The 25,250-nt window shown below is 37.3% G+C and overlaps 1 protein-coding gene across 1 annotated transcript in view; it reads right to left on the reverse strand.

Annotated features, from left to right (window-relative positions):
* Window positions 1–24,821, reverse strand: part of LOC132110722 (PH domain leucine-rich repeat-containing protein phosphatase 2-like) — a 55,109-nt gene extending 30,288 nt beyond the window's left edge. The window contains exons 1-4 of the mRNA XM_059517566.1: window positions 24,496–24,821; window positions 21,246–21,523; window positions 16,952–17,085; window positions 158–348 (exon numbers count right to left, since the gene is read on the reverse strand). Of these exons, the coding sequence (XP_059373549.1) occupies window positions 158–348; window positions 16,952–17,085; window positions 21,246–21,523; window positions 24,496–24,681 (789 nt within the window). The 5' untranslated portion in view covers window positions 24,682–24,821. The remainder of the gene's footprint in view (window positions 1–157; window positions 349–16,951; window positions 17,086–21,245; window positions 21,524–24,495) is intronic.
* Window positions 24,822–25,250: the final 429 nt, after the last annotated feature.

Below are 25,250 nucleotides of genomic sequence, written 5' to 3' on the forward strand. Positions count from 1 at the left end.
ATGATTCTTTAAAACACGCTGTGGAGAAAGGTCTCCCTCGCTTCCCTCCTCATCCTCATTCACTCACAGCTGTGTTGATGCATCTGCTCTCTGTTATCTGTTCTCAGAGTCCGGTGTGTGTGTGTGTGTGTGTGTGTGTGTGTGTGTGGAGCCCTACCTTCCCCCCGACCAGGGGTAGGATGTGCATCTTGCCGGTCAGGCTGTCCTTGACAGAGGCCACGATCAGACTCGTCCCGCACAGGATGACCTGCCGCTCGGCCCATTTATGGAGCTGCGTCTTTCCCTTCCTGACGCTGAACACACCCTTCAGAAGAGTCCGCTCCTGCTGGTCTGCGTTCACTGGTTTCTCTGTGCAAACACACACACACACACACACACACCACAGTCAACCAACTGCCATGTATTAATATTAGAGTACAGATATAATTGATCAAACTAAACCGATATACATTTCCCACGCAAAAAACGATCTCACAATGCAAAGGTGTTCTCTCAGCGCGTTTCTATCTGTGCATTTGTTATCTTGGGTGAATGATGTAAAGGTCAATGGGTCAAAAGTGTCCTTGAAACATTGAAGCTTGAAACATGTGGCAAGTTTTTTAGCAATGTACTCTTTGTATTCATGTTAGATTGTGTATAGTTTTGAACATTTTTTATTTAATGACCGTCACATAAATAACTAACTAAATAAATAACACATAATTAAATAACTTTTTTCAAATGCTTTTTCAAAGTTTTAAAAGGAAGCTTAAAATATTAAAATACTGTTAACACTTTACAGTAAGGTTGCACTAGTTAACATGAACTAACAATGAAAAATACTTCTAAAGCATTTATTAAGCTTAGTTAATTTTAACATTTACGCATTAATAAAATCAAGTTGTATCTGCGAATATTATTTAAAGGAAGTGAGTTAATATTAACGATGAACAGTTAATGAATAGTAAAAACATTAATAAAAAAACTGTAACAAATGTATTGTTCATTGATATTTAATGTTAGTTAATGCAATAGCTAATGTTATCTAATGTGTCCTAATTGTAAGTGTTACCAAAATACTTAAAAAATGATTCAAAGTATTATTGATTTGATCCATTATTATGTTTTGGAGTCACACAACATTATATTTGATGACCTAAACTAACCCTTAGCTAAATCTACAGTAAAAAAAAAGGTCAAAATTATAATATTTTAAGAGATTTTTTTTGCCATGTTGGTTGCACCACATTGATTCTCCTGACAATAGTTTTTCAAATATTAATAGGCAGCAAAACTATGATTAAAAAAAAAATTTTTTATGCAAACCTACATTTTCTTTTTAAGTATTCAGGGTTTGTTTTCAGGTTTTTTCTTCATTATGATATCAGCTCGGATGCATCACACTGATGTTCTTGACTTTATGCCTCCCAAAAAAATATGAAAATGGGTTTCAATTCAAATCATGCAAAACATACTCAACCTAGAAGAGGTGAATTGAAGTGAAGTGAAGCTGTAATTGCATTTTTTATTTTATTTAATAAATTAATATTTTCAAATAAAAGTGCGTTGTCATTGATCAAAGTAGAAATAAATAATCAATCGTTCATTTAGTAGAAAATTGAGTAAATGGTATATTTTAACATTTAAAATGCGTTAGATTGTAAATATAGATTTTTATATTATATATATACACAAACCCGATTCCAAAAAAGTTGGGACACTGTACAAATTGTTTGTAAAAAATTGAAATGGAATAATTTACAAATCTCAAACTTTTTAAAATATTTTATTCACAATAGAATATAGATAATATCTCAAATGTTGAAAGTGAGACATTTTGAAATGTCATGCCAAATATTGGCTCATGTTGGATTTCATGAGAGCTACACATTCCAAAAAAGTTGGGAAAGGTAGCAATACGAGGCTGGAAAAGTTAAATGTACATATAAGGAACAGCTGAAGGACCAATTTGCAACTTATTAGGTCAATTGGCAACATGATTGGGTATAAAAGGAGCCTCTCAGAGTGGCAGTGTCTCTCAGAAGTCAAGATGGGCAGAGGATCACCAATTCCCCCAATGCTGCAGCGCAGAATAGTGGAGTAATATCAGAAAGGAGTTTCTCAGAGAAAAATTGCAAAGAGTTTGAAGTTATCATCATCTACAGTGCATAATATCATCCAAAGATTCAGAGAATCTGGAACAATCTCTGTGCGTAAGGGTCAAGGCCGGAAAACCATACTGGATGCCTGTGATCTTCGGCCCTTAGACGGCACTGCACCACATACAGGAATGCTACTGTAATGGAAATCACAACATGGGCTCAGAAATACTTCCAGAAAACATTGTCAGTAAACACAATCCACCGTGCCATTCACCGTTGCCGGCTAAAACTCTTTAGGTCAAAAAAGAAAGAAGCCATATCTTAACATGATCCAGAAGTGCAGGTGTTTTCTCTGGGACAAGGCTAATTTAAAATGGACGTGGCAAAGTGGAAAACTTTTCGGTGGTCATACGGATCAAAATTTGAAGTTCTTTTTGGAAAACTGGGATACCATGTCATCTGGACTAAAGAGGACAAGGACAACCCAAGCTGTTATCAGCACTCAGTTCAGAAGCCTGCATCTCTGATGGTATGAGGTTGCATGAGTGTGTGTGGCATGAGCAGGTTACACATCTGGAAAGGCACCATCAATGCTGAAAGGTATATCCAAGTTCTAAAACAACATATGCTCCCATCCAGACGTTGTCTTTTTCAGGGAAGACCTAAGACAGTTGAGCAACTAGAAGCCTGTATTAGACAAGAATGGGACAACATTCCTATTCCTAAACTTGAGCAACTTGTCTCCTCAGTCCCCAGACGTTTGCAGACTGTTATAAAAAGAAGAGGGGATGCCACACAGTGGTAAACATGGCCTTGTCCAAACTTTTTTGAGATATGTTGATGCCATGAAATTTAAAATCAACTTATTTTTCCCTTAAAATGATACATTTTCACAGTTTAAACATTTGATATGTCATCTATGTTGTATTCTGAATAAAATATTGAAATTTGAAAATTCCACATCATTGCATTCTGCTTTTATTCACAATTTGAAATGTTGGAAAAATGCAATGATACTTTTAAATATGAAATTAAATCACTAGTAGGTGTTGACAAGTCATTGTCTTAATGAGTGAATCATTGATTCAACCAATCCGTTCAAACGGCTGATTCATTCATTAAATGAAATAAACGTTTTTATAAATGGCTCACTGAATCATTGACTTGTTTAAAAATTAATCATTTAGTAGAGAAAGACTGTTATGTGTTGCTCGCAGATGCGCAAATGTTCTGCTGTGGCTTTGCTTAGAACTTTTTTTGTTATCGAAAAGGTGCAAAAACGATCCACACACACACACACACACACACACACAGAGAGAGAGAGAGAGATTGATGTGCTAATGAAGTCCTAATGTAGTGTGAAGTTTGAGCTGATAAGTGTGAAAACGGATGAAAACGGATGAATTGGGCTGCCAGTAAACCATGTCACATGTATTGGTCAGCTCATAGTGATCCACACACACACACACACACACACCCACCCCTCCATGAGCAGCAGCAATTATGGAGTAGAAACAGAAAGTAATGTCATACTACATCAAATGTGGCTCAATCATTAACCAATATAGCTAATTATTGTAGATCAGGAGAATCTTTCATTCACAACAGTTGCAATAGTTATATATTATCATACAATATCTTAAATTGAGTGGAAACATGACCAAACTTTGGATCTAATGGTGAAGTATGCAATATTCTGGATGTTCAAATATTCAAGCCTAATATTCAGAGAGCTGTTGTAATAAAGCATGCGCAGGTTGACCTCCTGAAGAGTTTAAACGCAGTGACACTGTGCTGCTTTCAAACCGATTTAACGTTTCATAGAATAATATTGGTCACATGACCTCATTACGTTGCATGTTATTAGTAATAATCTCAGAAATAGATAAGTCAATTTTCCATATATTTATATATATATAACCCACATATAACCCACAACATCCTGTCCTCAGATGCACCAACACATACACACGTGTGCGATGGCACTAAATGAGCACTACGTCACCAAACCATTTCCATCCAGCATCTAAGAAAAGTAAAAGCCTGTCTAGTCAGCAGAGATCTGACCGCATGTTTCTGCTGGAAGACCACGTCAATGAGTCATGTGTTTTAGAGACACGAGAGCTCATCACACACCAATGCCAAAGTGCTGACGCCAAACTAAACGCACCACACGAACCAACCAATAACCGCCAGCCCAGCCCGGCCCGTGGGAGAAGACAACTCACAATGGATTCATTCAACAATAGGCTTCTGTACAGCTTCAAACGGAGGATGCATTTACTTCTATTATCCAACAGAACAACAAAAATTGAATGGACATATTTCACCTGTAACACCTAATGATTGCATTCCTAGAAACCACACGACCCGTGACATACAAGTGACTGTATGAAGAGGAGTCTACCCTAAATCACAGTGAACTCCGCTGTCTGACATCATAGCGAGCGATCTGGAAAAACACGGATGGAGAGAGACTGAAACTGTACAAGCCACAAGAGCACAGAAATAAAATACACTTTCCTCTTGAATCTCCGCTAATAGAACAACACTGTGACTGAGTGATAATGCACTGAGATGCATTAGAGGCCAACGCGATACGCTTTCAATGTGGTAAACAATCCAGAGCTCAATTACATGCAGGAATCCTCCGTAATTGCAGGAGAAGAGCCTGTCTGAGAGCAGATGAAAGCCTTCAGTGATGGAGGATGCCTAAATGTCCTCCAAGTGAATCTTTACACTGTGAAGACTGCCAGACAGCAAAGATGTGGCTGGCCTACACTAGAAAAGGCCACGGTAAACCCATTCATCTTAGTCCATGGCCTTTATGCCTCCAGTAGATATAACACTTGATGATGTGTTACTAGTCCTGCCATGAGAGAAAGAGTGACGAGAGCAGTGAAACCCTTAGTTTCAGTTTCCACACGTTTTGAGAGGAGGAGGTTTGAGACGCTCCACCAAGTGTAAACGCATCTGAATGTTCAGGCCACATTTGCAAACTTTAGTCCTCCCAAATGGACAACTATTTGAGTCCAGGGAGTAATGTGGCACATACACAACAACAACAAAAATGAAGTTGAAACTTTTCACTCAAAAATTACTAGTGAACTTCACGAATAATTACAAAGAAACCACAAGTAGCCATTAAATCTGACATTTTGAAGTAGAAAGCAAACCAATCCTCTTTGTTTCACTTACAAAAAAAAAAAAAAAAAAAAAAACAGCTGTTAAACTTGTTTTAGCCACTTTGAGAGCCACACAATCTCACTGCCTGTCACCAACATTATTAAGGAAGTTATATTTGCATATATGACGAAAGTGGCACATCAGATTTATATATAGCTCACATACATGTGACCCTGGAGCACAAAACCAGTCTTAAGTGTAAATTTTTTCTAAATTGAGACTTCTACATCATTTGAAAGCTGAATAAATAAGCTTTCCATTGATGTATGGTTTGTTATTTGGCAGAGATACAACTATTTGAAGATCTGGAATCTGAAGGTGCAAAAAAAAAAAAAAATCTAAATACTGAGAAAATTACCTTTGAAGTTGTCCAAATGAAGTCCTTAGCAATGCATATTACTAATCAAAAATTAAGTTTTAATATACTTACGGTAGGAAATTAAAAAAAAAAAAATCTTCATGGAACATGATCTTTTCTTAAAGGCACAATATGTAATTTTTCTGCTTTAAAAATAGCAGATATGACTATATCTATGTTATATATATTTTTTAGTTGTGTACTTACATTATCCCGACAGTTTCCACAAACTTTAAAATCCGGAGAAAATTATAGTTTAATTAGAAGACGTTTTGTCGCCCGTCTATGGCGTCATATAAACTTTGACCCCTCTAGTTTATCTAACTTCCAGCGGAACCTGGCGGAACCATAGACATGGGCGGAACGCCAAATACAAAGGTGAACAGAAGCAAAGACGAGACGAAGAAGAAAAAGTAGTAGCTAGTCTTGATCGAGACTATTATATTTTATATTTATATTGTTTATATTCGTATTTATACTTAAATCAATAACTTAGTTATGGATCATGATTATGCTTTGCCTGCACGTTCTGTGAAGCGCAAACGTACGGGTGAAATAAATGACCTGAGAAAGTTTTGGGACAAGAGAACAAACAAGACACGGGTAAATATTGGAGTTGCATTTCCAAGATAGAGAGAGCTTCATGACAAGCTGAAACTACAGAGAGATGTTTGCATTCTAATAAACAGGTATGCATCCATTCAGCTAACTGTATCTATCCGTATATTTTGTGAAACGATGATGTCTTGTGTAAAACGCAGACGGACTAGCTCTCATGTAGAGTATAATGTAAATCTACATGTGTTCTATATCTAGCTGGATAAAGTAGCTTTTTTAACATATATTGTGTTTTATACATATATTACTACTAGCTAGATGGATTATTGATTTGATAGGGGTCTGATAATTCATATATCTCTCCGTTCGAAAAGACGTGATTGTCAAAATACTAGGCTGCTGCTGCTGTAGGTGAAGGGAGACCGCTGACAGACCAGGCTCTTGTCTTCATGACAACAATATCTATACTTCATGTTGAACATAAATATAAAGCCTACTGATAAAGGACACCGTCAACAGTATTGACGGCAAAATAGACGATGTTTGACAGGTGCAATATTTGAAAATCGATAATTATTTATTTATTTTTTAAATTACATTTATATCTGAATTTATGTCAACCTATAGACTTCAAACATCAAAATGTCATGAATTAATATGTATTTGTGTACAAAATTACATATAAACATATTTTCCTATTATATTTTGCCTGGAAACGCTTCCAACACGCGTGCGTGTCGCGTGAAAAATAGGCGTCGGTTCTATTTCTAGCAAGCATGCGTTTTCCGCGCGGCTTGAACTCACACAGGCAGTCTGCAAGCTCTAACCTATTAACATGGGAGCCGAATTAAAAACTGACACGCCACGCAGCTGAGACGCTTGCGCCACGCATCCAGTGTGTCGCCGGCCTCCGTTAAAATGAGCGACATAGCGCGTGTTCCAATGAACAGCAACTCCCATGAGCCTACGCTCTTTCCCGACGTCATCAAAGTACGTCTTATGTTATTATTTTGATTGATGACCCCTGGTGGCCAAAAATTCCATACTGTGCGTTTAATATTCTAATGATTTTTGGCATAAAATACAAATCTATATCATTTTGACCCATACAATGTATTTTTGGCTATTGCTACAAATATACCCCAGGGACTTAAGACTGGTTTTGTGCTACAGGGTCACATATGTAAACAGAATTATGCCACCAACAATCAGATAATGACTAATGTGGTCCTAAATCATAAATGTGCACAGTTTGTTAGTACAATACAATGCCCATACACGTACAGTTGATATTTTAGTATATTATATTACAGATTCACATACGAGTGGTCTGATCTGTTTACATGTTCACTTCTCCATAAATCTGCAAACACCATACCAGGGCACAAATGCAACTCCTGCTTTCAAACCATGCAATTTATTATTAGCAACCAATACTTCTGATTGGCTGTATAAGCACTGGTCTCATAAATAATGTGTTGTGACACTTCTACATCACAGTCACTTGATGATTCCAACCCACAATCAGTCTAAAACTAAGAATATGTATCACATACCTCTTAAAATGAAAAATAACAAGCATTATTTCTATTCGATTATTGTCTTCCATTATGTGCAAAAACACATCACCTTAAAAACAATGCATTTGTGTTTTTTGTGTCAACCTTTAACACACTTTCTCAAACTTCATTGAGGTTCTGCTTGGATTGGCTTCAAAGAGTTTGGCCTCCATCAAAGAACAAAGTCTTGAAATGATCAGACTCCCGGAGTGTTCAGAAATAACATCGCCCGTATAGAGATGAATGGGTGCGCTTATTTAACCCATATAACACTGGGGGCACCAGTAAGGGCGGAAGTACAGGTTTACTAAGGAAACATAATAAACATTTAACACAAGTGACAGACTTTTTTAGGTATTTTTATCAGGACAGAAGGGAATACTGACCCTGTTTAAGCAGAAAAGCACAGTGGGCTTGAACATGAAGACTCAAACTAATAATAAAAATGTCAAGGATAAAGACTGTACAACTGCTTTCCTGAGGGACTCAAACCTCCATGACCGCTCTAGTTATGAATAATGAGACACATCCACTTTATTCCCCTTTTTATGAGTCGTCCAGCTTTTTTATGCCTGACGCAATGCATGCAACGGAAACCTGACAAATACCAACAGCCATTACTATACACATTAATGTCACAAGTTAAAAATACACGCGTTAACACTAGCAGGTGTTGCTGTTACTTCCTATTTCCTGCAAATGCATCAATTCCAATTTCATGGCATTCATTTATTCACCGCAAAAGGCTGATCTCAATAACAAAGAGAGAACGGATACATTCACTACATTATTAACAAGCACATTTCTTGCCAAATGGGTTATATGCCCTCTCTGATTAGCACTCATCAGACCACAGATTCAACCAAATAAAGTGCCATAATGTACAATCACAAGTTTTTGGACATTATGTAAATACCATGGAATATAGTAATAAAACAGCAATTATGACATAAAAAAATATTTTTGGTACAGTAAGTAGCATAACAGTTAAACAATTTCAATAACTTTTTAAGGAAAGACATCAAATGTTTCGATCAATCAAACTAACATCAAACTAAATTAACAATTATTATATTAATTATAATAATGTTTTTGTTAACTGAAATAAAGCTAAAATAAAATATAAATAAGACGAAAAATGTAAACTTAATAAAATGAGACTTAAATTATATTGAAATGTTGCATTGAAATAAATTTCGAAGTACTAAAACTTTATTAAAATAAAGCTACATATGAAATTTACTAAAGCTGAAAGTGAATAAAAGCTAAACAACTTTCTTTTAAGCAAAAACTAACAAAAAGGGCAATGCACATAACATTAAGCTAAAATTAAAAAGAAAACTAAACTCATAAAAAGAAGCTCTTTTTTAAAAAAGTGCCCCTATTCTGCCATTTTTTAGGTTCCTGATATTGTTTTGGGAGTCTCCTGCAATAGGTTTACATGCATGCAAGGTCAAAAAATGCTTTAGTTTACTCAAAATATGCATTTAATATCACCTCAACCAGTGGATTTGATTCCGGGAGGGACTTTTGAGCAAAAAAAGGGAGTACTGACTACACAGAAACACCCGAGCATGCAGGACCAGACCTGACCTCAGGGCCTGTTTTTGCCTTCAGTGTCTCTTGAGTCAGCATGTAGTGATGTTCACTCCCTCAGACTGTTCCATGACCACAGCACGATTTCTTAAATGCGAGAGAAAACGGAGGAAACTGGCTAATGTGTTTGAGGAAAAATATGCTGCAGTCAAACACTATAAATAAGCTCCTCAGAAGAATAAAGCACATCTGTGCACAAGAATACAGCATTTTCAAGGTGAACAATATCATTTGAGTTTTATTTAAACTTTGAGTTTGATGTCAAGTAACTTTTTGAACAGTAAAAAAAGAAAAGAAAAACAAGATACCAAGCAGCAGTAAAAAAAAACGTTCTAGACTTTCTGACGTGAGAGTTAATATATGATATATCAAAAACTCCAGTCATAATGAAGTTATAAGAATGAAGGAGTGCAAATACTAGTATTTGATGAACAAGGGCTGGGTATTAGAACAGATTTTATGATTTGATTTTGATTCAAAAGCTCTCAGTTTGTTTCGATTTGATACTGATTCACTCTGAAATATTACATTTTTTTGTTGTTTGAAAAAACTAAACTAAAATAATGCTGTAAACTACAGAAGGAACCCTGTCCGTTGGTGCATTACCATAATATTAAAGGTTAAAATTCACAGCCTAAGCTATTAAATTCAACTGCTAATCTCTGTAAAATAAAAATTCCACCTATGTCAACCGAACTTCAAAATGTAAGTTCTGTTGCTGCCCTAAACTTTTTATGTGTAATTAACTTGAAACATGTAATGTTGCTTTCGTCAATGAAAATTATGACGAAATATCATCGTCAACGAACCTTGTGACTAAAAACCAACACCATGTGACTAAAATGAGACAAGACGCAACGCAATAATGCAATATTGTTGACGAATAAAAACGAGACTAAATCTGGTTTATAAAATAAAAACTATGTTTTCGTTGAACATAGTCATGGATAAATGTGACTAAAACTAATAAAAACTAAAATGACAGCTTCACACAAAGACTAGACTAAAACAGACCGCCAAAAACAACTCAAGTAGCATGTTCAGTAAGTTAAAGTTTACCTTTCAACACACATACTCATTCATTCAGCTTTATGTTGTACTATAACTAGTAGTAAACAGGGAGAAATGATCAGTTCGTGTGCCGTTTGAACTGAGGTTGCTACAGTGAGCTGTCAAGCCACATTAAAAAGCAACAAAACCACATGTATTGATTGATGTTTGTGATAAAAACTCACATTATTTGAAATCTGACACCGTTTCTTATTGAAAGTTGCAGCACAAAGCTTACTGCGATTATTGAACAGGATGCGCATTACAAATAATGTTTAGTGACTTTTTCAACTAAAACACACAGACTAAAAGATCAACATTGGTTGGTTAAAATGAAGATTGATTAAAACAAGGAGATCGATATTTCAACACACCAAGTAATGACAATTCGTAATTATTTTGGCGAATTGGTGGCTAATTCGCATGAACTTGTGAGATCTTGCTAGGTAATTTCCAACTGATCTGCTTACGCCCCACTGATGGTTATGTTTAATGGTGTCTTCAAAGTAATCAAATTGTTCTTTTGGTGGTTCTTTTAAGAACTGATCACTGAAAGATTCTTTGTGGATCCAAAAATGGTTTTTCTATAGGATTGCTGTGAAAAACCCTTTTGGAACCTTTGCTTTGTGCAACTTTTGTCCACATTATCAAAGACACGGCATCTTTTACTCTGAAGTCCACTAACTGAGTGTTTGTCCATAGCTTTTCACAAACTCTGAGCTAGTTTTTCTGTAGTTTTTCCCCACAAGTTAAAAAAACGAGCAGCCAAATCTCACAGGGTCTGGCCAGCAACTAAGCCACTGGCCTGAACTCAATGGGAGGACAGCAATCTCTCTCTTTCTCTCTTCCTTTATCTATCCTGGCAAAATCGATTCAAAAAGTGCACAGAATCCAGCAGCCACTCGACTGTTGTTTCCTTTAATTAGTCATCAAACACCATTCCTGAAATCGCATATTTCCTAGATACCGAGGCATAGCTTTAAATTTTTATGAAATCATCTACAGTAAGACATTTTACAACATCATCGATAGGATGCGACGTGATCAGGATTATATTGCTATTAACTCTCATTTCTCTTCTTCTTCTGGCATTCTCACATTGGTTCAACAAAGATGTGAATGTGTTTACGAGCACATGCACACACTCACCCTCCCAATTAACTCACACAATATGAATGCATATATATAACACATCACTATAATATCATTTTAAAAGAATCACTGAAACTGGAGCTTTCCATTTTTTTGCAGCTGCACTGTACCTTGAGCCGTCTGCTGGGAACAATTACAAAACAACACACCTTACAAAAGATAAAAACACCACGTTCATCACGACACAGGACAGGAGATGAACACAACGCAAACATACACACTCATTTGCTGTTAACAGCAACATACAACATACGTTTATTTTGTTGTTGGCTAAACAAATGAACATTTATGACCCTTTTCTGAAACTATCTATCTATAAACTGTCTATCATCTACAAGATGAGATTCAAAAGGCATACAAACAAATCAGAAGGCACAAAAGCAGCTTTCCCCAGGCTGCAAATCTGTTTTCTTTACACTCACTATTTATTCTGGTACAAAACATGATGCAAATCAAATTAAACACAATGGCTACTTTACAGTAGAAGTATTTGCTGTGTAATTGCACTCTTTCAGAGGTACATGTCCTTGTGACAAAGTATATATCCCTTGTGAAAATATACACTTGAGCATACTTTTAATATGGAAATAATATACTTTAAATGAATATACTTAAGTGTCAATTGGATGTAAATTTGTTGTAAATCAAAAAATTTTCCAAACCTGTATGAACTTAATTTTTTTTTCTTGAACACAAAAGAAGATATTTTGAAGACTGATGGTAACCAAACAGTTGCTGGTCCCTATTGACTTCCATAACATTTTTTATTCATCCAGTATTTTCGTACTATGGAAGTCAATGGTGAACCATCCTTTTAAGTGCATGTTAATCGAAATAGGACTTACATCTTTATATGTAATTTCATAATTCTATTGCATTTGAAACATGGTTTAAGTACTGCTTATATACTGAATATACGGAAAATCATTTATGGTAAAAACAAAACATACTTAATGTCTTTTGAAACTTGTGTGTCATCAATTAAAATGTTTTATTACACATTTATAAAGATGAAATTGTAATGAGTTCATTTTAAAACATACTAAAAGTAATATTGAATAACACTTTTTAAAAGTGCACTTAATTTGCAATTTATTTCATATATAATTATACTTAAATTAGTTTAGAAACATGAATGTGTACTCTCCAAGTACACTTAAGTGGTCTTTTATTTTATTAATATTATCTACAAGTGCAGTTTAAAAATAAATAAACTATACACACACACACACACACACACACACTTTTAAGATTTTATGTATACTACAAGGGCACATTTAACACAATTAAACACGTTTTTACATGTGATATACTTAACACAGATTTTCAACCAAATCAGATGAGAAAAAATGCATTTATAAATTTAATCTGGACCTAAAATATAGAAATTACGGGGCCGTAAATATTATTATTAAATAATAACACTAATGAAGGAGACACAAATGTGTGAGTAAAGCATACAGCACCTGCAGGTGTACTGATGTTATTATTATCACAAATAGAGTTAGATTTATTCTCATCCACTGCATCATCTGCCCTATTTCAAAAGCAGTGTGTTTTGCGATACCCCAGTGTGGCGAGTGGGGCGGGGCCGAGGGACGTAGGAACAAAGAGGGAGGCCGGCAATGATTGGGAAATCAGTGACACCTGCGACCCACTGCCGGTCTCGAGTCCCACGGAGGAGATGGAAGGATATAAAACTGGAGCGACGACAGTGAAGGACGAGAGAGGACCAGGCCTGGGCTTTTAGTTGTGTTTTGATTTTTATTTGAGCGCACCAGTCGTCCGTGAGGGGCTGGTGCGCTGTTTTGTATTTATTTTGTAATTAAAATGTGATTTGATTGTCTGCCGGTTCCCGCCTCCTTCTTCCGGATGAATATGAAGGTTTTATCATGACAGTGGTGCCGAAGCCCGGGAGAAGGAGGGACGCGCTGCTGAAGATCCCTCGCCGCTGTGGTGAATCCGCGGTGCCATCGAGCAGGCGAGGAGTGTGCCGCCATGGACGCTCGAGGCGGTGGGCTGGAGTGAGTTGCCGTGGACGGGCGAGCTCGCTGCCGACCGCCCACGATAGGCAGGGGCGGCTGCCTCCGTGAGGGAGCGGAGGAGTCGGCACCATTCGCCAGAGAGCCGGAGCCTGCTGCCTCCGTGAAGGTATCCGGTGGAGCAGGGAACGGGGGACTCCTGCCGGCTGCCCAAAACCGGAGGAGCCGTCGGCGTCCACCGGGCGGCGGAGGGGTGTCATGCCGTCCGCCGAGGGCCGTCCAGTGCCACCGCCAGGCACCGCGGAGGAGATCGCCCAGCCGGTGGAGGGCCGAGCAGCAGTGCGTCTGGGAACCGGAATTTTTTTTTTTTCTCTCTCCCCTCTCTCGTCTCTGTCGCTCCTCCTTCCATCTCCTTTTCTCTCGCCTCGTCTGTCTTACCCCCAGGTTCCCGCAGGTTCCCGTGAGCGGTCCCCCCCGGAGGGAGGGGGGGGTGGGGGGAGTAGAGCGCAGTCTCGTGGGTACCCCCCGGCCTGCGAGGGGCGATGGGGGTATGTGGCGAGTGGGGCGGGGCCGAGGGACGTGGGAACAAGGAGTGAGGCCGGCAATGATTGGGAAATCAGTGACACCTGCGACCCACTGCCGGTCTCGAGGCCCACGGAGGAGATGGAAGGATATAAAACTGGAGTGACGACAGTGAAGGACGAGAGAGGACCAGGCCTGGGCTTTTAGTTGTGTTTTGATTTTTATTTGAGCGCACAAGTCGTCCGTGAGGGGCTGGTGCGCTGTTTTGTGTTTATTTTGTAATTAAAATGTGATTTGATTGTCCGCCGGTTCCCGCCTCCTTCTTCCGGATGAATATGAAGGTTTTATCATTACACCCAGAAACTATAAAGCCTTGTGAAGTAACATAAAAACAAGTGAATATCAATAGTTGGAGTCAGTAGATCAATGCAACATTGTGGTAAAGTATCATTACCACACTATACTACACTGATTGTCTTCCTCAGCTCTGAGATGTCGGGAGTCACAGTGGACAAATGAGGAGGATTCAGGTCATCCGTTCAGACTTGGTGGCCATTTATCAGGCGGACGTGTGGGACTGTATACAGGACCTGAGGATGAGGAATGGTACGTCTCCGTTCCCCTGCGGCCCTGACAGATGGGCATTTACTCATTGCCCCGGACCAAGGGGAGCCACTGCTTAAATACACTCCGGAAGGACAGGGTGGAGGACGCTTCCATATGCAGGGAATTTTCAGTGTGGTTCATGAATGCTTCCCATTATGTAATAATGCATTATTGTTGCTCGTGCTTAAGTTTTGGGATCTGAAATGGTGTTATTTTAGTATTTTAGATTTCGATTTCAAATAAACGTTGTTCTATTTTATCCGTTAAATATTATTATTAAACATTTTAACAATTTTTTCTCATATATTTAAAAACACTATATTTATTTACGTAAATATATATATGTATATAAATATAGTGTGTCATTTGTGTGTGTGTGTGTGTGTGTGTGTGTGTGTATATATATATAGAGAGAGAGAGAGAGAGAGAGGGGTACACATAGGTATATATTTCTACTTGGCTTTAATATACTTTATTTCAGTTTTAGTACTTCAACCTAAATTATTTTTATAAACTTTTTATATAACATTCCATTTTTAGACAGCATTTTAAGTTGCACTTTCTCCCATTCATAGTAAAAATAAACTTCTTGGTATCTATATTGTCTTTGGTTTTATAATCATTCCTTTTATTCATTATTGACCCATATGTATGTATGTTATGGTGTGTGTGTGTGTGTGTGTGTGTGTGTGTGTGTGTGTGTGTGTGTGTGTGTGTGTGTGTGTGTGTGTTTGTGTGTGTGTGTGTGTGTGTGTGTGTGTGTGTTTGTGTGTGTGTGTGTGTGTGTGTGTGTTTGTGTGTGTGTGTGTGTGTTTGTGTGTTATTATAGACAAAATAACTTTGAGACAGTGGTTAAGTGTATAGATTCATTATTCAGACTTTCTCTCATGAAAGTTAAAAGTATGATGTATTATTACCATGCATAGGCGGAGCATTCCCGTGGTCATGGGGACCTGGTGCAAAAATGCCACTAAATTGGACAAAAATGCACCTGCACAAACGAATTAAATCAATTATGTCTGTTGCTAACAAAGTGTAAATGAATAGACAGTGTCGATTGTGGCATCAAATTAAGATCTGCCCCATATTTCATTTTAGATGTTTTTACAGTGCTGCGCATTTTAACCAATCACACACGATTCTGTTGAGCTTATGAATGCAACAGCCAATCAGAGGTGTTCAGATGAGTCATCGCTGAAACTCATTAGTTTTGAGTGCACGCTCGTTCTCTGACTGAATTCAGCGAATGTTTCGCGAAACAAAGCGCAGGTGCACGAACAATTTAAAGTAAGCGATTCATTTCACAGTGTAAACAGCTTCAGTGATTATAACGATAGTTTTTTTTTCTTGAGAGTGCTCAAACTCATAATATATCAAAGTTAGTGATAATGTCACTTTCTATATATAATTTATTCGCTGTTCGAATAACCGTGTCAAGGAAATGTTATATAGCCTAATGACCAATTTTTTATGTTTTTATTAAATTGTAATTATGTTAAATACAAATTCAGTCCCATTAAACATATTTTATTGGCATACATGACACCCATGTCTGGTTGTTGCCGAAAAAGAAGGGTTTATGATTTGTTTGGCTACTTTTAGCCTTCCCCTTGAGTTGGTTCACCCTCCTCCTATGTTACCAAAATGATATCTGGATATGATACTACAATAATACCTTGTTTGTGGACATGCCATGGTATTATTTATTATTACATTGATACAAATGCATTGTGGTACTGCCACAATATTTTTGTTGGAAGGAGGAAAAACACATTTTTCTGATGCTTTTTTTCTCAACCTGGCTCTGAAATCTCAAACAGCCAATCACATAATCATGAAGAGGTTTGTACATGATGCACGCTGGAACAAAAGCATAATTGGCATCCTTTGTGTGACTGAAGAGAAAGAGCTAGAATCAGACACAATCCCCTCAAAACTGATGTTGACACACACTAATGCCTCGAGAAAAAGCCCATTATTCATTCCACAGCTGTCAGGCCAAAGAGAGAAGAGGGAAAAAGGATTGTATACGAAAACACTGATTCGTGTCGTGCAGTAGAGTTCGACTACACCCAGTCGCACTGAGAACGACAGGTAGAAAGGATGCACAAGCTTCCCTCTCGAGTGGATACTGAACAACACAACAGCTCTGGAGGACTCAAAGAGTTTGCTCTGTAAAGCCAGCAAACTGTTCGTAGAGCTCTGGGATTTCGGCTCGGTCAATAGAGCTGGCAGCGGCAGCATTCAGACTGAAAGCGGATGACAGGGGCCTGCGCCAGCCTCCCACGGCCCACAACTCACCACTGAAGAAGCGGATCATGCAGCTGAGGTCTGAGTTGGCGGCTTCCTGCTGGACACGGAGCGGGTCTTCATAGCCCATAGCAGTCAGGTAGTCATACACCATCTGAAGAGGACTATCGGAGGGGTCCAGCCTCCTACAGACACAAGAGACCAGAGTCAGAGCTGAGCACAAACTGAAACACAAACAAATGACAATACATACATAACCAGGGGTCAGATTCACAAAGCATTCTAAAGGAATAGCTCACGCAAAAATGACATTTGCTCTCCCTTTTTGACTGCAGGTCATCCAAGATGCAGAGGAGTTAGTTTCTTCATCAGAAATGTAGCATTGCATCACTTGCTCACCAATGGATGCTCTGCAGTGAATGGGTGCCGTCAGAACGAGAGTCCAAACAGCTGATAAAAACATCACAATAATCCACAAGACGTGTTTAAGTATTCTAGCTAAAATATGAATCCTCTATCTATTGTATTCTTTCTCCAGTGGAAAAGTTGTCCTGTTTGGATTGGGAGAGAAATATGGACGGATAACGAACGAAACAAATACAATGGTGAATTTTGAAGGGAGAGACTACAGTGGATTAATTTTTTTCGCTGGAGGAAGCGTTATTATGGACTCACATTTAAGCCAGAAGCAACGGTCTGATGTAAAAAAAATCTTAATTATGGATTTGTTTCTTACAAACATGGGGCTTTTCACTTCACAAGACATTAACTGTCTGTGCTGTGGATTATTGTGATGGTTTTATCAGCTGTTTGGACTCTCATTCTGACGGCACCCATTCACCCCAGAGCATTCAACTGTGAGCAAGTGATGCAAGGCTACATTTCTGATGAAGAAAAACTCATCTACATCTTTTTGATGGCTCGAGGATGAGTACATTTTCACCAAATTTTAATTTATGTGTAACTATTCCTTTAAGAAATTTCTAAATATCTTACTTGTTGCATACATACAACCACACACACACACACACACCTCTTGATTGTTCGGCATTATAAACACGTATAGCCAGCCTGGAGATTTAAAACACACACACACACACGCACACACACACACACACACACACACACACACACACTCTTTAAATCATATTTACAGGTTTCCCCAAATTATTTAGTCTTAGCCAATAATAATTATTTTTTTACAATATTTGTACATAACCAATGAGTCATCAATATTTTTTTTCAATTTCCCAGATTTGCATTCAGACACACTTAAGCCATAAAACCCCATTTTCGATGAGTTATGGACAGACTGGTACACATTATGGAAAACGGTTTCATGGGCAGCACGATGCAGTGCAATATTCAGTAATCAAGCACTGAACAGTGTCAGTGTGACACGTGGGCCTCCACAGGACCCTGTGCTCCTATCCCAGCTCTGAACAAGTATGACAACACACAGGTGTTTCGATTTAAGATCAGACTCTGTAACAGGTGTTTCAGAGGGATCAGGTCTCGTCCAACTCGAGATCTCAACATTAATTAAAGAGCTGAAGCAGAAGAACCCTGAGCTCGTGATGTCTGACAGTATTCTCTTTCTGGCCTCATAATCGTCCACCTCGCGCAGCGCCGCAGTCTTTCTCTCCCTGATTAAATCGTCATCTCATTCCACCGCTCTAATCCTGTTAAGAGATCCTCGTGGCGCTCTGATGCAGACAGGCCAGCGAACGCTGCAATCTGTGACCCACAGCCTGGCACTGCATGAGTGTAGACCGGTCAGGTGTCCTCGTGTTGAAGCACTGCACCTTCAGCAGAAGCCCAATTCAGCAGACGGAGATTTACTGCACCATTATTACTGAAGAGCTGCACCTAATTATTATAAATATTCATATTCAATTAAATCAAATAATAAAAAAATTAATTCATTATAATTATGCTGAAAAAAATCTGCATTTAATATAATATAATAATAATAATATAATAATAATATAATAATAATATTATATTAATATAATATAATAATAACAATAATATTATATTAATATAATAATAATAATAATAAGTATTGTTATTATTATTATTATTATTATTATTAAATAAATAAATAAATAATAATTGTATTGTAATTATTGTGATGGATGTAAATTTGCTTTAAAATAAAAAAATACTATTATAATAATAATAAATTATTATCTGATTAATAATACAAAAAATTTATTAAATATATTTTACTGTATAATAAAGATTCATGTTAAAGATAAAACAACAATTATTATTTATGTTAGTAGTAGTAATAAATTATTAAATAAAAATAACAGTTTAATAAATAGAAAGAAAATGAGAAATACGTTTAATTTCTCTGTAAAATACACAAACTACACAAAAAATAATGTAATAATAATAATAATATTTATTTTATATAAGAATAAGAAATACTGTTATAAATGACGCTGTAAAATAGAAATGAGTATTTAAGAAAACATTAACAATGATAATTTTATTTCACATTGCAACTATAAATATTAAAATACTTTTGGATGTCTTAATTTCTTCAATTTCAAATGTTTAACCACTTCTCTTATTTTGCTTACTTTTAATGAGAAGTGCTTATCAACAAAAGATATGGAAAGATGGTTAGTGCATGTCACGTGTCCAAATGCACAGAGATCCCAAACTCAGAGCAGATCCAGAGATGAGGTTTGTTTTGTGAAACAATCAAGCTACTCTGAGACGCTGAAAACCTGAGCTGCTCACCTCTAAACGAACACAGTGCCATGCTTCACTCTGAAACACGCAGTGCATCTGTTTATTTCATTAAATCACAGCCTTTTCAACAGATAAATGGCATTAAGTCATACCGTAATTAATCATGCAGCCTGACTCTGCGGTCGCCCGGCTTTGCTCTTTGCTTTGAGAGGCAGAGTGCAGCTGACACGGACACTTTAGGCATTTTAGACACACACCAGCAGATGTACCTGTGAGCTGCTCTAATGTGCAGCCTCCTCACAGCTAATTCAGCTTAGCCTCCTGGCTTTACCTCGGCTCAGAGCTGGACTGCTTCCTGCAAAATAATGTGACTTCAGCCATCTCAGCCACAGCACAGTCAGTCCCAGAAGGGCAGAGAGAGGGGAAAGCATGACTTGCTTCTCTCTCTTTTGTCAAACACACCTTCAAAACCACCACAGACACTGCAGACGGCGGACACTAGACACACACACACACACACACACACAGAGGAAAGCACAAGCCCTCCTCGAGAGCACAGGGAGTGTTGCAAACGCCTGCATATTCTGGTGTTTTGCTCTTGTGCACTTATCGTTAGCAGATGCTAAGACACTATTACTAATGTGCATACTGTTTTTTTTATATATTTTTTTTTTTTGGAAATCAGGATTTTAAATACAATTTTAATACACTTTAAAAGAATATACTTAAGTGTAAATTGAATAAAATTTTGGATGCTTCTTTGCATAATAACTGCAATTAAATTAAATTGTAGTTAGCTAGTTCGGTTTAGAGTGTTTTTAACACACACTTTATATGCCATTTCATAATTACTTATTTTGGTTATAGTGTACTTCTAAATGCACTGACAATCAATCATTTATGGTAATTATACTAAAATATATTTTAATGTCATTTCTATTGAAACTTCTATTAACTTTAAATATAATATTGAACAACATGCCATAGTTAAAATTTTGCATTCTTTACATGTGCTTTAGTATGTTAGCTATCAAAATAAGTGTAGTCCATGACATTAAGTTTATTAAAACGATTAAAAAAACAAAAACAAAAACACAATACTTAATAAAAAATTTTAACATTTTAAAAGTGCACTTAAGAGTCTTAAGCAACACTTAAGTCATTAAAGTGTGTTTAAGTACACTCAAGGGCCCTTTTATGCCATAAATACTTCATTAATCGCAAATGAAGTTTGATAAAAATATACTTCGATTCGAAGTACACTGCAAATGCATGTTCAATAGAATTAAGTGCACTTCTTTTTAACAAGTGTAAACTCTCCCACACCCATCGAGCCATCAGGCTATCCTTACGGTCAAACCATGAGTTAAGATGAACAAGTTTATGAAGGATCATTACCATTTAAAATATAAAGAGGTGCAAATGAAGGACTAACCCTACAATTCAAGTAAGCAGGCATTAGTAAATAATAAGGGTCTGATATTCACCTTGTCCTTTCAGATAAACACCCTGACCCGTGTGTGTGTGTGTGTGTGTGTGTCCACAGTGCAAGTCAGATGAGGATAATTTGAGACAAGACCTCGTCTAGCCAGAAAATTACAGCTGGGTGACCGAGCATCTATCTCTGTGTCTGTGTTACCTGATTAGGTCTCCGTGCAGCTGCAGATAGAGACCCTGCACGTCTCTCTGAGCGCACAGCTCCTCGGCGGTGGTGTTGGTGGAGCAGAGCACCAGCTTCAGGTCCGGCTGGGTGCTGGTGGAGGTCTGGGGGCCCGAGGCTGGAGGTTGAGGCTCCGAGGCCCCGTAGAGACACACACAGCCTCGCTGAGCGTCGCCCTTCAGCCAGTCTCGCTCTCGAGAGCCGAAGCGCGTCTTCCTCGTCACACAGCCTCGACTGCCGTTCCTCTTCATGTTACGCTGCGGAGAAGAGTCTAGATTAGATGCTGCTTGGGTTCTTTAGAGAAATTATGGCCTTCTAGAAATAAGGCCAAATAAAGTGTTTTCCAGTCCAAATCAGTCGTAGGAAATCATGCTTTGGTAACCACAAGCCGGTGGCTGTTGGGACTCCACCCTGCAACACAGAGTCTGTCTGAGAGACACCAGGGTTTGTTTTTGCTTGCAGAAAACTACGCCGGTGCAAATATTTACCAGGGCACAAATGCCCTGCAGAGATGTGTGAGTCGAGACCACTTCGGAGACGATATGTCATTAGTCCAGCTGGTGAAATGATTTTCTGGTGATGCACTGACCAATGGCATCAGCAGCTCTGGTGTCTAAAATAACACTGGACCTTTTGTTGTAAGGACCAAAAAATAAATAAATAATTTTGACCTTCTTTTGGGTTCCACAGAATAAAGAAAGTCAGTCATACAGGTTTAGAACAACGTGTTCAATAATAAATATGATATTAATATGTTTATTTATTTATGTATGCATGCATGTATGTCATCTTGGTTTGGAACAACCAGTTCATTAATAAAAAAAATAATAATACAAAAATATAATAAATAAATAAAAATGATAATAATAATAGTTGTTGTTTAAAACTTGATTTTTCCCCAAATAAAAATAAATCAATTCATTAATGAATTACTTAAAATAAAATAAAACTGTACATATGATATAAATATTAATATAATAATGACATATCTGACATTTATTAATATTGATAAATGAGAACACTGCATTAGATCCTAAAGCTGTGAATAATGAAAATGAATTTTTTCAAATAGATATGAGTAACTAGATAAGATGCATGACTATAAGAGCACAGTGATCTAATAATATGGGGGAGCATTGTTAGTTCAGCAAGGTAACTGCTTATTCATTCACAAGCAGGAGGAAGCAACTGACATCTAATTTTGTTCTGATTATCTATTACAATGGCTGAACATAATGATAGGAATATTTCCTGTAGGCGTATTATGTGAGGTGTTTTGTGAAGATAATAGCCGTGGCATTTTCAGTTCACACACAAGGCATTCCTGCGTTCATTAACATCTAGATACAGTGTTTCAATATATGGCAAGCTGTTTTAATGTCTATTTAATTTTATAAGAACTATTTTAATGTGTTTTTAGTATTTATTAAGTAATCCAATGTTAACAAATATCTTTTTCAATTTCAGTTTTCATCCATTTGATTATTATTATTTTTTTGCGCAAAGTGCAAAGTCTCAATTTAGCCAAATAAAAAACTACCTAAAAAAAAAAAAAAGTTATTTTGTCTTTTTGTATTTTATATTGTCTTTTTTTTTTATTTGGTCATATATTTTTACAGTTTGTATACATTTAATATATATAATTTTATTATATATATTATATATATATATATATATATATAAAATTTTTAATTATCAATTTATTATTAATATCCATCCATCTATCTATCCATCTATCTATATATGTGTGTATATATATATACACACACACACACACACACACACACACAATTTTAAGTAAGGTTTATAAATAAATGTATTTTATTTAATTACAAAATAAATGTAAATCAAAATAATCCATATTGTCATTCTTTTAAACTATAAGACATACTATTATGTAAAGTAAACAAGTTAATAATAATAAAAATAGAATAAAAACATAATTATTATGCCAGCACCCCTTCAGGGGGGCAAAGGCAGCGTTAAACAGTACCATATCATTCATAATTACTTCTAGTCTTTGAAATATGGTTAAAGTGTACTTTCCAATGTACCAAGTAGCATTTATGGTGAACTAAAATATACTTTAATGTCATTCCCATTGAAACTTGTATGTCATGTATTTTTAAATATATTTGTAATTACACATTTGTAGTGAAAAATTTTGTCCATTTAAAATATTTACTTTAAATGTAATATCTCATAACGGTACTTTGCATGTGTTTTAGTATGCTAGATATCAACACATCAAAATAAATATTCTTCTGTAAAGAATGATAAAGTATTAAAACAATGATGTAAAATGTTCTTTAAAGTCTGCTTTTCATACTTTTCTGGACCTTGACAGTGTAATTTACTTGACAGCGTATGGGACAGTCACAAGCCTCCCGGTTTTCATCCTAAATATCTTATATTGTGTTCTGAAGACGAACAAAGCTTTTACGGGTTTGGAACGACATGGGGATAAGTGATTCACTGCAAAATTTTCATTTTGGGATGGAGTATCCCTTTAAGTGTGCTTACATGTGTTAAGAAACAAACTCATAAATTTGTGCTCTAAGTACACATAGCCTATGTAGACTTTTATTTCATTAATATTATATTATCTGCAAGTACAGTTTGAAAATTAGAAACGCACCAGTTTGCGATTTGAATGACTCTGACAGAATCACAGCAGTATTGAATGTAGGCCTTCAGTTTTAAGGAATATATGTTAAAGCGGCTTGCCATACTCAAGACGCGTTTTTAAAACTAGACAACTTTTTCAGCTGACATGTAATGTCAACAGTGCTCAGGGAGCGAGTGGCTGAAAGAAAAGGGAGACGAGACGCAATGACCATCTGACCCCGGTGTATACAGAGACAAAAATAGCAATTACAAAATAGCCAGAACGCCAACTAACAGGCGTTACACTGGAACTGTTCTAATACAGCACACAAACTGATAGAGAGAAGCGACATGAAGTGAATACAATTAGATGTCTTCATGGTCCATCTACTATCACAGGCTGTGTCACAACACCGAATGAACCGCCTACACGGACAGCAGCATCGGGCATCATATCAGCTCACAAGTGTGCTGTCCTGGAGCCTGCTAGGTTAAGTAACACGGCGGCGCGTGGAAGTGTTAAACAGATAACTGCTGATGCAGTTCACAGATCCACACGTAGCTACTTTGGCCCTGCTGCTTAACCGCAACGCTGCGACCTAAAAGCAGCTGGATCTGGTACCTTTAAAACGCGTATTCCCGTTCCTGCTCGGGCTGTCGGTGCGGGGGCTCGGTCCGATCCTGCTCCATGCAGCACCGGGATCAGCGGCGCTCCGCTGCCCGCCCGGACATCCTCCACACCGGCTGCACTTCCCCGCTCCGTATCGGTGCTCTGGAGCGACCGCGCTTTGCTTTCCTCGTCCTTCATTTAGCCTACATTTGACGTCTTTCAGCACAGAAATCCAGATGTAAGATAACAATTGGCGAAAGATAAATTCCGGTACAGAAGGCGGTAGAAAAATCCCATTCTGATTTGATGAGACGCCATAGTGGGACTGAAGCGCACGGCTGTCAAATAAACTCAATTAATAAACATGACGGGGCGGAGCTAATTATTATTCATAGAACACCGCCCGTTTCCTACACCTCCGTAGCTGAATTATTCATAAGCATACTTAATCTAAAACTGGTGGTTTGACAGGGGTCGCTAATTTTTATCAATCCCATTTCATTCAGAATTCAACACTGGCTGAATATTTACTGTGATTCAGCTCTCCAGAAAAAAAATAAAAAAATCGACCACTTCCTTTAGGTAACCGAAAGGGTTTCTGATAAAAATAAAAATGGCACTTCCTCCATCAGCAGTCAGCACTGTTGAAAGAACATCAGGTCTGTAAATCTAGTGAGACAGTCTCTTATCAAGAATCTCTGACCTCTGGCTCCTAAACTGGAATGACTCGCTCTTCTTGTGCAATGTGTTTTGAAGCAGTTAAACTT

This window comes from Carassius carassius, chromosome 2, assembly GCF_963082965.1.
Source record: "Carassius carassius chromosome 2, fCarCar2.1, whole genome shotgun sequence".
In the NCBI taxonomy this organism is placed as follows: Eukaryota; Metazoa; Chordata; class Actinopteri; order Cypriniformes; family Cyprinidae; genus Carassius; species Carassius carassius.